This window comes from Prionailurus bengalensis, chromosome A1 (genome assembly GCF_016509475.1).
Source record: "Prionailurus bengalensis isolate Pbe53 chromosome A1, Fcat_Pben_1.1_paternal_pri, whole genome shotgun sequence".
NCBI classification, from domain to species: Eukaryota; Metazoa; Chordata; class Mammalia; order Carnivora; family Felidae; genus Prionailurus; species Prionailurus bengalensis.
In genome coordinates this window covers 7945992-7958120 of record NC_057343.1, presented here as the reverse complement: position 1 = coordinate 7958120, position 12129 = coordinate 7945992, and the positions used below count along the sequence as shown (strand labels likewise).

Here is a 12129-nt window from a genome sequence, read left to right as displayed (position 1 = left end):
TCGTATGGATACTGTCGGCTGGAGTGTGATTATGCTTATGTTATCTGTGTGTCCAGCTGTATTTTTTGCATTTGAAGGCAACAAAATCGATAACATCATTCCCCCCACATAGGGTTGAACAATAACAACAAATAACATCTGAATTCCTCGTTCTGTAAAACTTTTTGACATTCGCCAGTCTTTGGGCAGAGTGCTTATCTCCTTTTTAAAGATGAGAGGGGCATCTGGGTGGCTCAGTGGGTTAAGCATCCGACTTCGGCTCAGGTCATGATCTCACTCACGGTTGTGGGTTCGAGCCCCGCGTCGGGCTCTGTGCTGACAGCTCAGAGCCTGGGACCTGCTTCAGGTTCTGTGTCTTCCCCTCTCTCTGCCCCTCCCCCGCTCATGTTCTCTCTCTCTCTCTCTCTCTCTCTCTCTCTCTCTCTCTCTCTCTCAAAAATAAATATTAAAAACAATTTTTTTAAACAAAGATAAGAAAAATGAAGGTGACGAGATGAACTCAAACAGCTTAAATGTGGTGAATGAGAAACTCAAAGCAAAGTGTTCCTGTTCCCAAAACCACTGCTCTACCAACTAGGTACAGAAATTACGGTGGTGACGGCTTGCAACGAAATGTGAACAACCACTTGTCAAGGATTTAGGAAAAGTTTTTATGACCACAGCGGTGGTTAAAATTCTTTTTCTCTAATAGAAATGAACAGTAGTTGAAAACGTCCCATGATGGATAGCATGGGCAAGAGCACTTCAATGAGATGCTTTGAAAAGAGGAAATTCTGTAAACTTGAAAGTTGGAGTGACACCCCGTTTTTTTTCTAAAGGAGACCCCTCAGAGTAGAAAGCAAGGCGGTTGTCACAAAGTTACTAGAAAACTCTAAGGTGCCATCAATTGTGTCAGTTTGTTTTGCCTTCTGACCACATCAGGTACACGTACCGTTGGCTGCTGGATATTAACACGAGAATGTATGAGCCTACTTTCAGCGGCAGCTTCTAGTCCTATTGGGGCATCCTAGCCACAAAAATACACAATAGGAAAAAAAAAGTGAAAAATGAAAAAGCCAGATGAGGTTTCGAATTAGCCTGAATGAACCCTGAAGCAGCAACCTGACTCCATACAGGATACCTGGAAAGCACAGGGCGAGTGAAGACCCAAACCCTGAGGGAGAGAAGAGCTTCTCTGATTGTCTGTCGTGTGGCTTGAAACAACTTTATCGTTTTGTAATTTTGTACTTCTGCAAAGGTTTTGTTTTTAATTTTTTTTTTAATGTGTGTTTATTTTTGAGAGAGGGAGAGACAGAGTGCATACTGGGGAGGGGCAGAGAGAGGGAGAGAGAGAGAGGGAGACAGAGAATCCGAAGCAGGCTCCAGGCTCCGAGCTGTCCGCACAGAGCCCGACGCGGGGCTCGAACCCACGAACCGTGAGATCATGACCTGAGCCGAAGTCGGACACTCAACCCACTGAGCCACCCAGGCGCTCCTGCAAAGGTTTTAAATATAGACCTCCAGACCCAGTGGGCGCTTGTGTCCACAAAACTGCTTTTCTGTCCATGTTTAGCAAGCATAGTAAAGTCCCGGCTTAGACTATAAATGACCCTTTTACCTACAGTCACATAACGAGCCTGCCCAGCGACACCCCTCCCCCCGACAGATCAAGAGAATGGAAGGCTTACTGGAGCATCCGCAAGATTCCAGGCGTTTCCTTTTTTTCCCTTTTTTTTTTTTGTTTAACTCCTAGAAGGGTGCAGAGGACAATCAAATTTAGTTTCCTTATTGGCAAGTTTTGGCCTAGATCTGTGAAAAATGAGTCATCAATTGGAGTTGCTGATAACAAGTGAGGAGTTTTAGTATGGCTTAATGGGGTTGCCAGACTGTTGGGGTTGCAGCTATGGAGTAGGAAGTCGAAGGGACCCTGGGTTAGAAAACACAGTCAGGAAATACGTATTACGGCGTTAACTCCATGAGGCTGGAGAGTTGCGACAATTTTACCGTTCTGGCGACATTTCCACCGAGGTAGTTTGCTAGTTTGGAGGTTACCTTGAGAAGTGCGCCCTATGGGACCGATCCACGAAAGAGGCATGAAACCTAATCACAGAATTGCAGTTCGGGTCTCATTTCCCACATTCCTCCAGGCTGCTGCTGCTGCTTTTTTTTTTTTTTTTTTTGAATTCTCCTGTTCTATTTTCCCATCACTTGGCTCGAACGTGCCACCCGAGGTTAATTTTAGATTCTTCCATGGCCTTTATATATCTACTCTTATGTCCCCCTGACACACTTAAAAGGAAACGATATTAGAAACATCCCGAGATTAAAATCACCGTTCCATATTTAGACCTTTTAAAATGAGTTCTGGAAATTAGGCAGAGTTACACATCATCCCATCCATTCTCTTCCATGAGGTTCAAACCGCATTGTAGTAGGGAGTTACTAATGCTTGGGGAGAGGGAAGGAAGGAAGGGGTATGAATAACTTCCCACTTTACAGTACCTGACAACACATTTCATCAGCATTCTTGGGTCGTGTAAAAGAACCCGGAGAATGACGTTAAGGGTCTTTTTCTACTGTCTAAATCCTTGGGGTCCTGGCAGGGCAAGTTAAAGGCACCCTCAAAGTGTAGATTCCACGTGTAACAACTCAAATTCTTGGCACTTGCCCTTTTCAAGTATTAAGTTAATATTTGGTGTTCCAACTGTTGGGCTGTTTTCATTTTTTTCCCCCTTTGAAACAATAGTATTTGGTTACAGGCACCGAGGAAAGGATTTGTCCCTTTCAGTCAGAAGACTCCTGCGTTTAGACTTAACGCCCTAGGAGAAGTTGTCTTCTGCCCAGAAAAACCGCACCCACCTACAATTCACACGTGAGCTTTTTCTGACCCTATAAAGTTTCTACTTCCGTTGCCAAACATCTTTTGTTTTTCATGAAAATACGTTTCCGTTTGTAATTTAAAAATACATTATCTGGAAAAAGAAGTGCTCTAGAATCAGATAATTTTTAATAAAGCTGATCACAGGGTATTAATTTCATCCTGTCTTTAAATTTCCTTCTTTATAACTTTTTCATTCATCCGTCCTGTTTTCAAACCTTATAATAATGGATCAGTTGAAAAACAGCTTGCAGCTTGTGTCAAATAATAAGAAAGAACCAAGTATTTCTGTCCCTAGGAAGATTTCAGCTTATGTGACCCATCTCTGCCAATTTAAGGATGTATTCTTCAAGAAAAATTCAATCCGAAGAGTAGACAGAACACTACCAATAGATCTGTGCTTTTCCATCTAAAGAGTTTTAAGGCAAAAAGCAGTTTCATGTAGAGATCAAGGGTGATATACCCACCTCACGGGGCTATAGGGAGGAGTAAATGAGATAATACCTCACACATTGGCACACAGCTAGAGGGCTACATAAATGTACCCAGAAACAAATAATGTAAACCCCCATCAATGTCATTTTCTCATTCGATTTTAATAGAAACTTGAGAGAGGTGAGTTCTGGAGCAGACTTGCCTATGGCTAAGGTGTGGGTTTGGGGAGGGCTCATTCAAGCAAAATAAGAGAGACTCGGATGCATTTGTATCTCTGTGGCTCATCGTGTGACCTGTATTCCTTTCATTGCTAGGTATCTCGATTTTATTCTCTGATTATACAAGGGTTCTGAGCTATCCATCTGTTCATTGGAATTATCGCCAGATTGCCTGCCCAAGTCTTAACTATGGCAGATGTGCATGTCTGAATTGACTTTCCCTTGCTCATTTGCTTTGAGTTCAGTGAAATCAAAGTAATTTTAATAGAAACGCAGATAGAACTTTCAGATTCAGGTAATCACTGTCCCTAATATCAGCATTCTCGGTACAGACAGAAATGAGTTCCTCACTTATTTATTGAGCAACAAATCAAAGCATGTAGATACGATTGTGCCGAGGCCCGCGAGGATAAACACTTGAGAGCTAACGTCATAAAAAAAGCAGTGCTTGAGCGGCGGGGTGGGGGGGGGAGACCTTCATTGGTGTCCCTTGGGTCTGAACTGGCTGCGTCTGGGCCCAAGTTTCCAGAGACCAAATAAAGAAGTCAGAGTCTTACTTGACAGTCTGCATTGTCCCAGCGGCCACAAGCTAACACTTCTTTTCACGTCGCTGCCTGCAAGCTTCTCTTCGAAGTACTTCCATTTTCTTCCATGGCTTTTAAGTGGGGGGTGCGATAATTCAAAAGAAATATTCTGGAGAGCTCTTTCCTCTTACTTGCCACCTCTTGTATCGATTAATAATTAACATAGAGAAAAAAAATAATTGACATAGAGAAAAAGACCCCTGAGCTCCTTCAGGGTCTTCTCTACTGGTTATTTGCCTGCATGGGAGTATTTTCTCTGCAGAAGAGAGAATAATACATATTTGGCCATCAAGTAGGGAATTTTGTCTCTATCACCTTAAAGTAGGCCTTCAAGGACTCTTCAAGATTAAGGATAGGGATTGTGGCACATTCATCTCTGTTTCCCCTACAACATCTGCTCAGTGCCTTGATGAACACCCAATCAGTGAGGGCGAAGTTGAATAAGAATTGCCACAAATTGCAGACGTTTTCCTTGCCAATAATGTCAACGACATACAGGATATATGAGCAGATGTAATTAAACAGATCCAACAAACAGAAGAGGAAACAACATGTAATATACACTCTACCATAGTGAAAATTACAGAAAATTTGCTGGCCAAAACAAACAAAAAAACTAGGAGTGTAGTTTTCAGTCGTCTTGATCTGTAGATAAAAGACAAAAACGTCCATTTATTGGCTGGGATTGGAGAACATAAGTGAAGTGACGAGCCCATTACTTAGCAACTCAGAAAAATGTTAGGACCCTTTGTAGAGTTTGTGTTCATCGTCTTAGCATGCCCACTGTCCCATTTCAGTCTATATGTCACTTTAGCCTGTGAGTCACTGGGTCTAATTAACACTTCGGCGAGGACACCCCTCTCATCCGGAGGCATCACTACAGGCAGCCTCTGTAATTTCAAAGCCTCTGACCAGTGATTTGTGTTCTAGAGCAAGAGCTGCAACAGTCTAGAAATAATGGGATAAATTCTTTTTTTTTTTTTTGTCCTTTTAAATATAAAAAACTTAACTAGCTTTTGTCATTTTTTTTTAATGTGTAAGTATGTATTTTTTGCCAGGCTGGGTTAAATTTTAAAACCAACCTTCTGTTGCGTATTACTAATTTTTATCTTTATTCTTTTTTAATCGATCTTTAAAAGACAGCAAAGCGGGTCTCGAAGCTGTGTAAATGTGTGCCGCGCTATTCTTTGAGACATCACAGCTTCGATCGTGCCTTCACACTCACCCCGGTGTCTCTTTCAGGGCTCATTAGTCAAATAGCACTAAAATCTAGTGAAACGATACTGTCGTATTCACAACTTCGGTCTTCATTTCCTAGACTGGGAATTGGCAGGCGAAGAAGTTGAGTAATTTGTGCGCGCGCTCGCACACACACACACACACACACACACACACACACACTGACAACCTCAGTGAACTTTCCAGCCTCTCCCTCAGCACCTTCGGGGCTATGAGGCTACATTCTTTGAGTGCCTACAAGAAAGGGTTCAGCCAGCCTTTCTCCACTGTCCCTGCCCACTGGACATGCCCATTACAGAAGCAAACAGCAAAGAGACCTCCTGTTACCAAACGCATCCATAATCTCAGGTCATCCGAACAAAAAGGAAGGCCTCGGCCTCACCTGTTCCTCTCATTGACGTGGAAGTGACCACCTCACAGAATAGGACGTGCCGTCCCGCATCTCAGCTTTAGGTCTATAATTGTTACGCCAGCAGCACGAGATAAATAAGCCTGAAACCCTCATACGAGTCGGATGTCATAGCCCCCGGTCTCCTGAGGACCTGCTTTCCTGTTATTTTTCCATTCTTGCTGGGGCTCGGCGGAGGGAGAGCCTTCTGGTAAACCACCGTGCGTGCAATAGTACCCTTGCTGAATGAATGGAATAGCTGAATCATTTCAGCCCTCAGAAGAATCTTTGGGATGTTCAAATGGTTCTTTGCTCTCGCTAAAGTTTCCTTTTCTTTCACAGACGGCTAGTACCTTGGTTGTGGCGGACGCTAGGATTTCTGGAATCTACAGTTGCGTGGCTTCTAATAAAGTAGGGACTGTGGAAAGAAACATAAACTTTTATATCACAGGTAAGCGATATACCCTATACTCACAAAGATAGCCTGGTGACCTTGATGTCCTTACAATTTGCTTCTTGGTGCACTTAGAGCTGGAAGGAATTTTGCTTTTAAAAAATTCCATGGAATTGTTAAACGTTGAGTAACTTCATCCTTGCTCTCAGGAATAGAATTTGGCGTCACTGGATCTAACAAGTTATTTCTCCAAGTTCCCTTGTAGAGCTGTCTGTGTGCATCTTCCTCCCCAGATTGGGTCGTGAGGTTAGGATCTTGTCGTAGTCGTTTTTAAACTCTTTTCCGCACCTGGCACGGGGTCTGGTACGTAGCAGTTGTTTGGTAATAATCAAGGAAACCAAACCTTTGATGACGTGTTTTTTTTTTTTAATTAAAAAGCGAATTGTCTCACAACGTAAGTCATTTCTGCTTTTGAGGAATGAGGCTCTCCTATAGAACTCTGAAACTGAGTTTGTTGGCGGTAACTCATGTGCTGTTTTTTGGGAGCATTTACTGATTTTCAGCCTTAAATATGATGGTCTCTGCAAATCTTAAAATGTCCAAGGGACACAAATGGCACTCCCTATGTCCCTCCGTGGGTACAGGAAGGAAGTAAGTAGCTCAAAGTATAAAAACAATTGCCTGGCTCCACACTCCCCCAATTTTCTGAGGAAACCCGGGCAGTTTGCCAGCTTTCTGGAAACTTCGCGCTGCATGGGGCAGGCTGCAGCAGTTGCCTAGAGTTCTCTAGAAAGAAATAGGTAGGTCTGATTGCATGAGACATATGGGATGTCAGATCACAGGGAGCCTTCCGGCAAGTTAGCCAATCCTCAGAGAAACTGTGTCGTGGGAGATCTCCTGAGGTAGATTCTCACAGAATGTGAGAGCCGGAAGAGACTTGAGAGGCTATTCAGCCTGATAGCCCCCACACTTTCCAGGTGAGGAAATGGGGTTTGGAGAGGTGAAGAGGGACACAGCAGAGCCACTCCTAGACCGGGTCAGCCCCTGTCCCCTTACAGCTGAGAAGTATAAGGGAAATCGTGTTTGTATCTACTCCAAGTTGGAAAATTCCTTTATTTAGAGAAGGGTTCAGATCGCCATTGCACACAATATTGGCTCTCTTATCAGTGTTGGATGATTTGGACCACTTAGGAACAAAGGTTTGTACTGTCCTTTATGTTTGATTGGAAACAAATTCCTATGCAAATCCTTAGTCACCGTACGTATGATTTAAAGTTTAAAAGATTGAGCAATCCTGTGCTGAACGTTCAAGTTTATACAAGTTTAGTGGGCACTCCCCATTGAAGAGAACAGTTCAGCGCTGCCCTGAGCACTTGAATGGCTCTCCGTGAAGCCCCATCTTTGTAGGAAGACAGTTGTTTTTTTTTAAATTTTTTTTCAACATTTATTTATTTTTGGGACAGAGAGAGACAGAGCATGAACAGGGGAGGGGCAGAGAGAGAGGGAGACACAGAATCGGAAACAGGCTCCAGGCTCCGAGCCATCAGCCCAGAGCCCGACGCGGGGCTCGAACTCACGGACCGCGAGATCGTGACCTGGCTGAAGTCGGACGCTCAACCGACTGTGCCACCCAGGCGCCCCATAGGAAGACAGTTTTAACACAAAAAAGAAATGTCACATCCTCATATCAAGAGGCATGTGAGCAGCAAGGTGGCAGGTGCATTTACCAACGCTAAGCCAATGCTGTCCGATAGAAATACAAGCCACACACGTAATTTAGAATTTTCCAGTAAAACTACATTTGTGAAGAATAAAAAGGTGAATTTTATGTAAGCCAGTGTATCCAAAATATCATCATCTTGACATGCGATCGATATTTTTAAAACCTTGTTCGGCTTCAGTGTTTAAAATTTAAAGTAATTGAGATAAAACGGAATACAATTCAGTTCTTGGCCGTCACACTCGCCCCATTCGAAGGGCTCGGTTGCCACACGTGGCCAGTGGGTACCGTGTGGTCCGGTGGTGCTCTGAGCCTCTGAGAAGGAAGGGCTGAGGTGGTCCGGGGGAAGGAGGGCATGAAATCTGAACAGGTAGAAAGAAGAGGCTAGCCTTGCCCTGACGTTCTCAGAGCCCAGACCGGATACCATGCTATGGTTCGGCTTCTCATGGGCAGATAGACCTCTCCACGATGGCCCGAAATGTGAGACGCGGATGCCGAATTCGGGGACTCCTCACAGGTCCACAGGGGGATGTGACAGTGCCTGAAGGTGCAGAAGGAACTGACCCCCCTCTTCTCTTTCTATTCCTGGCTGTGCCCCACTAGTGCACGCACGTGTATGGTCAGCCAAGTACTGTCCACACCCCTAACAGTCTTCCCTGGGACCTACAAGTGTGCACACTCATGAGCAGTCTGACCTCAGGAGGACTTTTTCAGTCTGGAAGCAGACTTGAGGCCATCTTTACAGGGAATTCTGGGATCCCCAGGACCCCCCCCCCCTAAAAAAAAAAAGACATGGAACGGGGGGTGCCACGGGCTTGGGGTGGCATGCTTTCCTGACCCCACAGACTCTTTATATTGGGGCGGGGGTGGGGGGAAGGACAGCCAGCATAGAGCCAAGTAAAGGCCCAGGGCAGGGACCCCTCTTGCCTGGATCTGAAGGCAATACCGGAAGAGGAGTTACCAAGAGTGGAGGGGAATGTTGTGTTCGTTTCCTTGTTGTTCGGAGTCCCCCGAAATGATTAATTTGATGACCAGCCTCAACTGCAACACCAGTATCTAGCCCATCCTACTGAACTTTGCATTGTTGTGTGTCTGTCTGTGGTCAGCATGTCTGTTGAACGCAGACAGAGATTCTCTCCTGTTCCTTCCACATTATACAGTTTTTAACCATGGGATGGCTGAAATCCTTTCTAGATCTCCAGGCTTGTCCTCAGAAAGGGGCAATGAGAATTCAAGTCAAACGTACGTACTTGAGGCTTACGGTGTTTTCCTCGAGAAATTCAAGAGCTTTAATCTTAAACTGAATAGAATTGCTCTGAATTATTTTCTGCCAGTCCTGAAAAGTTCTAGTTTTGGCAATTATAATTTGCTTATATTCGTTGCTTTTTTAATCATGACTCCTTTCTTTCTTAAATCCTTATCATGAGATTTATTCTCAACTAGAGAGAGAGCTAAATACCCAGGAATGTTGCCCCTTCCACGTCTATTTTCTGAAAGAGGAATGCATATTTGCTTGGTGTTTATACTTAACCTAGTGCAAACACTGGTTTAAAAGATCTGTCTAAAATTCACCTGTTCTAAATCAAAAGATCTGGATTCGGATCCTTACTGGTCCTCATTTCAGTCCTGTTGCCTGTTCGTTAAAATATAATAACAATTTAACACAGTTGCCTTCCAAACTAATGAAAACAAGTTGGCCTTGGCCTTTAGAATTCCCCACCCCTTCTGCTCTAAACTTTGCCATTCACTTGCACGTAGTAGCTACTTGAAACAGACAAACAACTTTCTAGTAACCGCTCACTTCTTAGGGAATGTTATTTCTGTTCTTCAGCAGAAGGAAAGGCTTCTTTATTAGGACCTGACAAGCTATACCCCTCAACCTGTGCATTTCTATGCTTGTCTGTTTCGTGAGCTTGATTCACATGTTTGATCCAACTGAGTCAAAATGTCCATCCCCTAACACACACCCGTGTAAATAGATTACTCTTGCACCTACCCCTAAATCAGATATCTCTTCCGAGCAAGGATTGATTCTTCTCCATGACGTCCCATAAGATGCCATGGATGTGATATGCATTAGTTGGTGCCGACGAGGATCGTGCCGAAATCTGCAACAGATACGCCAGTGTGGGAAGGTCGCCTGCTTTCGCTTCATTAGGAGACAGTTCTTTCCTGGGTCTGTTTTTGTACTCCATCTAAAAAAAAAAAAAAAAATCCACATGCATTGAGAGGAAAAAAATCCCTCTGGATTCGTTAACTAGTGTTAGGACGTTTTACTTATCATCTTCTATGGATCAGGAGAGAATGCCTGAGGAAGAGTCGTTTCTAAGAGGCTGTCTGGTGACATGAACTAAAGTGACTTCGCTAACAGTGTGAGAAGCAGACCTCAAAACCCAGCTGGTTCTCTTCTTTGCCTCCGTGTGTGTGTTTTTGCCATTTGTTGGCACTCCGCGGGACTAGGGCTGGGTGTGTTAGCAATTACTGGGGGTGAAGCAGGAACAGCACTGCCTTATCTCTCTCGTTTCCCAGTGTCACTAAATGCATTTTATTTTGAGATTCCTCGTGGTGCTTGGCAAAGATAAACAAAATCTTCCATCAGGAAACCTGTGAGCTATTTCCACAGGAAGTTTCAAATCACTAAAGTAAATAGAAACTCTGCATGATCTCAATGGTGTTACTTGGGCTCGCTTGGGTTCTAACCGCCAGGACGGGACCTCATAAATGGCAAGCCCGGGGTCTTTGAAGAAATGATTCGACTGTGGCCCGTGTGCACACGACGGCTGGCATCTGTGAAGAAGCTGACGGCTGACGTTTTACTCCTCAGGCTTGGAAAATGTCCCAAATGTAAAAAGATGCTGAGTTAGAGGGGCTATTTCTGACACCTTACTGTTATGTTGAAAATGAGTGTTAGCTGCTTCGGCATCTTCTGACCTATTCTTAGCTTTTCATTTTAAAAGCAGGAAAACTTTTGCTGGTCTCCTCTCCAGCCACTGACAGCTTCATAAGCCACTGTTACCCCCTGCTCCCAGGTTTCAAATGAATACTTTGGCATTTCTTCAGACGTGACACTTTATAATAAAGTCAAAGCCCAGAAAAATCAGAAAAACAAGCAAAGTCCGATTTAGGAAAGAGTTGATATGATATCTAATTTTGGACTATTGTCCCCCTAAGGTTTAAAGGTTTCTTTATAGCTTTGTGTGCAACGGATAATAATAATAATAGCAGAACATAATGCTTTTCATCTTCAAAGTACTTTGTAGAATGTTGGCCCAAATTCTTTGCTCAAATACAGACATGCTACCAAGTGACAAGCAATGGGAGGGTTTTGAGAGCAGGTCAGTTCGGGGCCAGTGACCAATGATTTTTTTTTTTTTTAAATCCTCCAGGGAAATGCTCCCAAATGAGACCAGGGAGCTTGAGCGCAAATAGCTGAGTGAAGGTCAAGGTTAAGAAAGCAGAGGAGGCACGCTCCTGAGGTGTTGCTGGGGACAGAGATGGTTAGCTGGGGATTGACAGGAGAGAAATGGCTTTTGATGGCACGGTAGCTCTCAGAAGGTGTTCCCTACGTTTTTGAGAGGAAACTTGATTTTTAGAAATTACTCTCCCCCTCCCCCATCGGAGCATCGGGCGGCTCTTCCAGATGAGTTGACTGCATTTTGTTCTCGTATGTCCAAGTAGGACCGTCCCCCTGAAAGGGTACCTGAGCATGTGCCGTGGCTCTTCTCTGCCCACTGTGCCAGCCAAGGGCAGGCAAGGTAGATAGCACCCCAGCAGGATGGGTACTATCCATCCGATTGTAGGAAACTGGGGAGGCCAGTTGGTTTTTTTACTGGAAAAGTCTAGGCTTAAAGTGGTGTTGACCGGCATGGCTCAAGTCTCCTACCACGTACCTGGGACTTCCTCACTTATTTTGGAGAAGTTTGACCATTAAACTACCCTTGGGTTTTTTTCGTGGTTTTTGTTTTTTTGTTTTTTTTTGTTGTTAAAAAGAAACAGAGGCACGAGGAGAAACCATGAGAGAGAGGAATGCTTTTAAATATTTATGTTTTGAGAGAGATGGTGCGCAGGGGAGGGGCAGAGAGAGGGAGACGGAAGATGAGAAGCAGGCTCTATGCAAATAGCGGGACTCAAACTCGTGAACCATGAGACCATGATCTGAGCTACAGACGGACATTTAACCTACTGAGCCACCCAAGTCCCCCCCCATCCTTGGTTTTTAGTTCAAATGGCTCTTTTATGACTTGCCCATTTCGGCCAGTCGCCAGGAGGAGTCCTGTGCAGACTAAAGAAATGG

At 44.2% G+C, this 12129-nt stretch overlaps 1 protein-coding gene across 1 annotated transcript in view; it reads left to right on the top strand.

Annotated features, from left to right (window-relative positions):
- FLT1 (fms related receptor tyrosine kinase 1) overlaps positions 1-12129 on the top strand; it is a 176925-nt gene that overhangs the window by 86375 nt on the left and 78421 nt on the right. The window contains exon 12 of the mRNA XM_043575963.1: positions 6064-6172. Within this exon, the coding sequence (XP_043431898.1) occupies positions 6064-6172 (109 nt within the window). The remainder of the gene's footprint in view (positions 1-6063; positions 6173-12129) is intronic.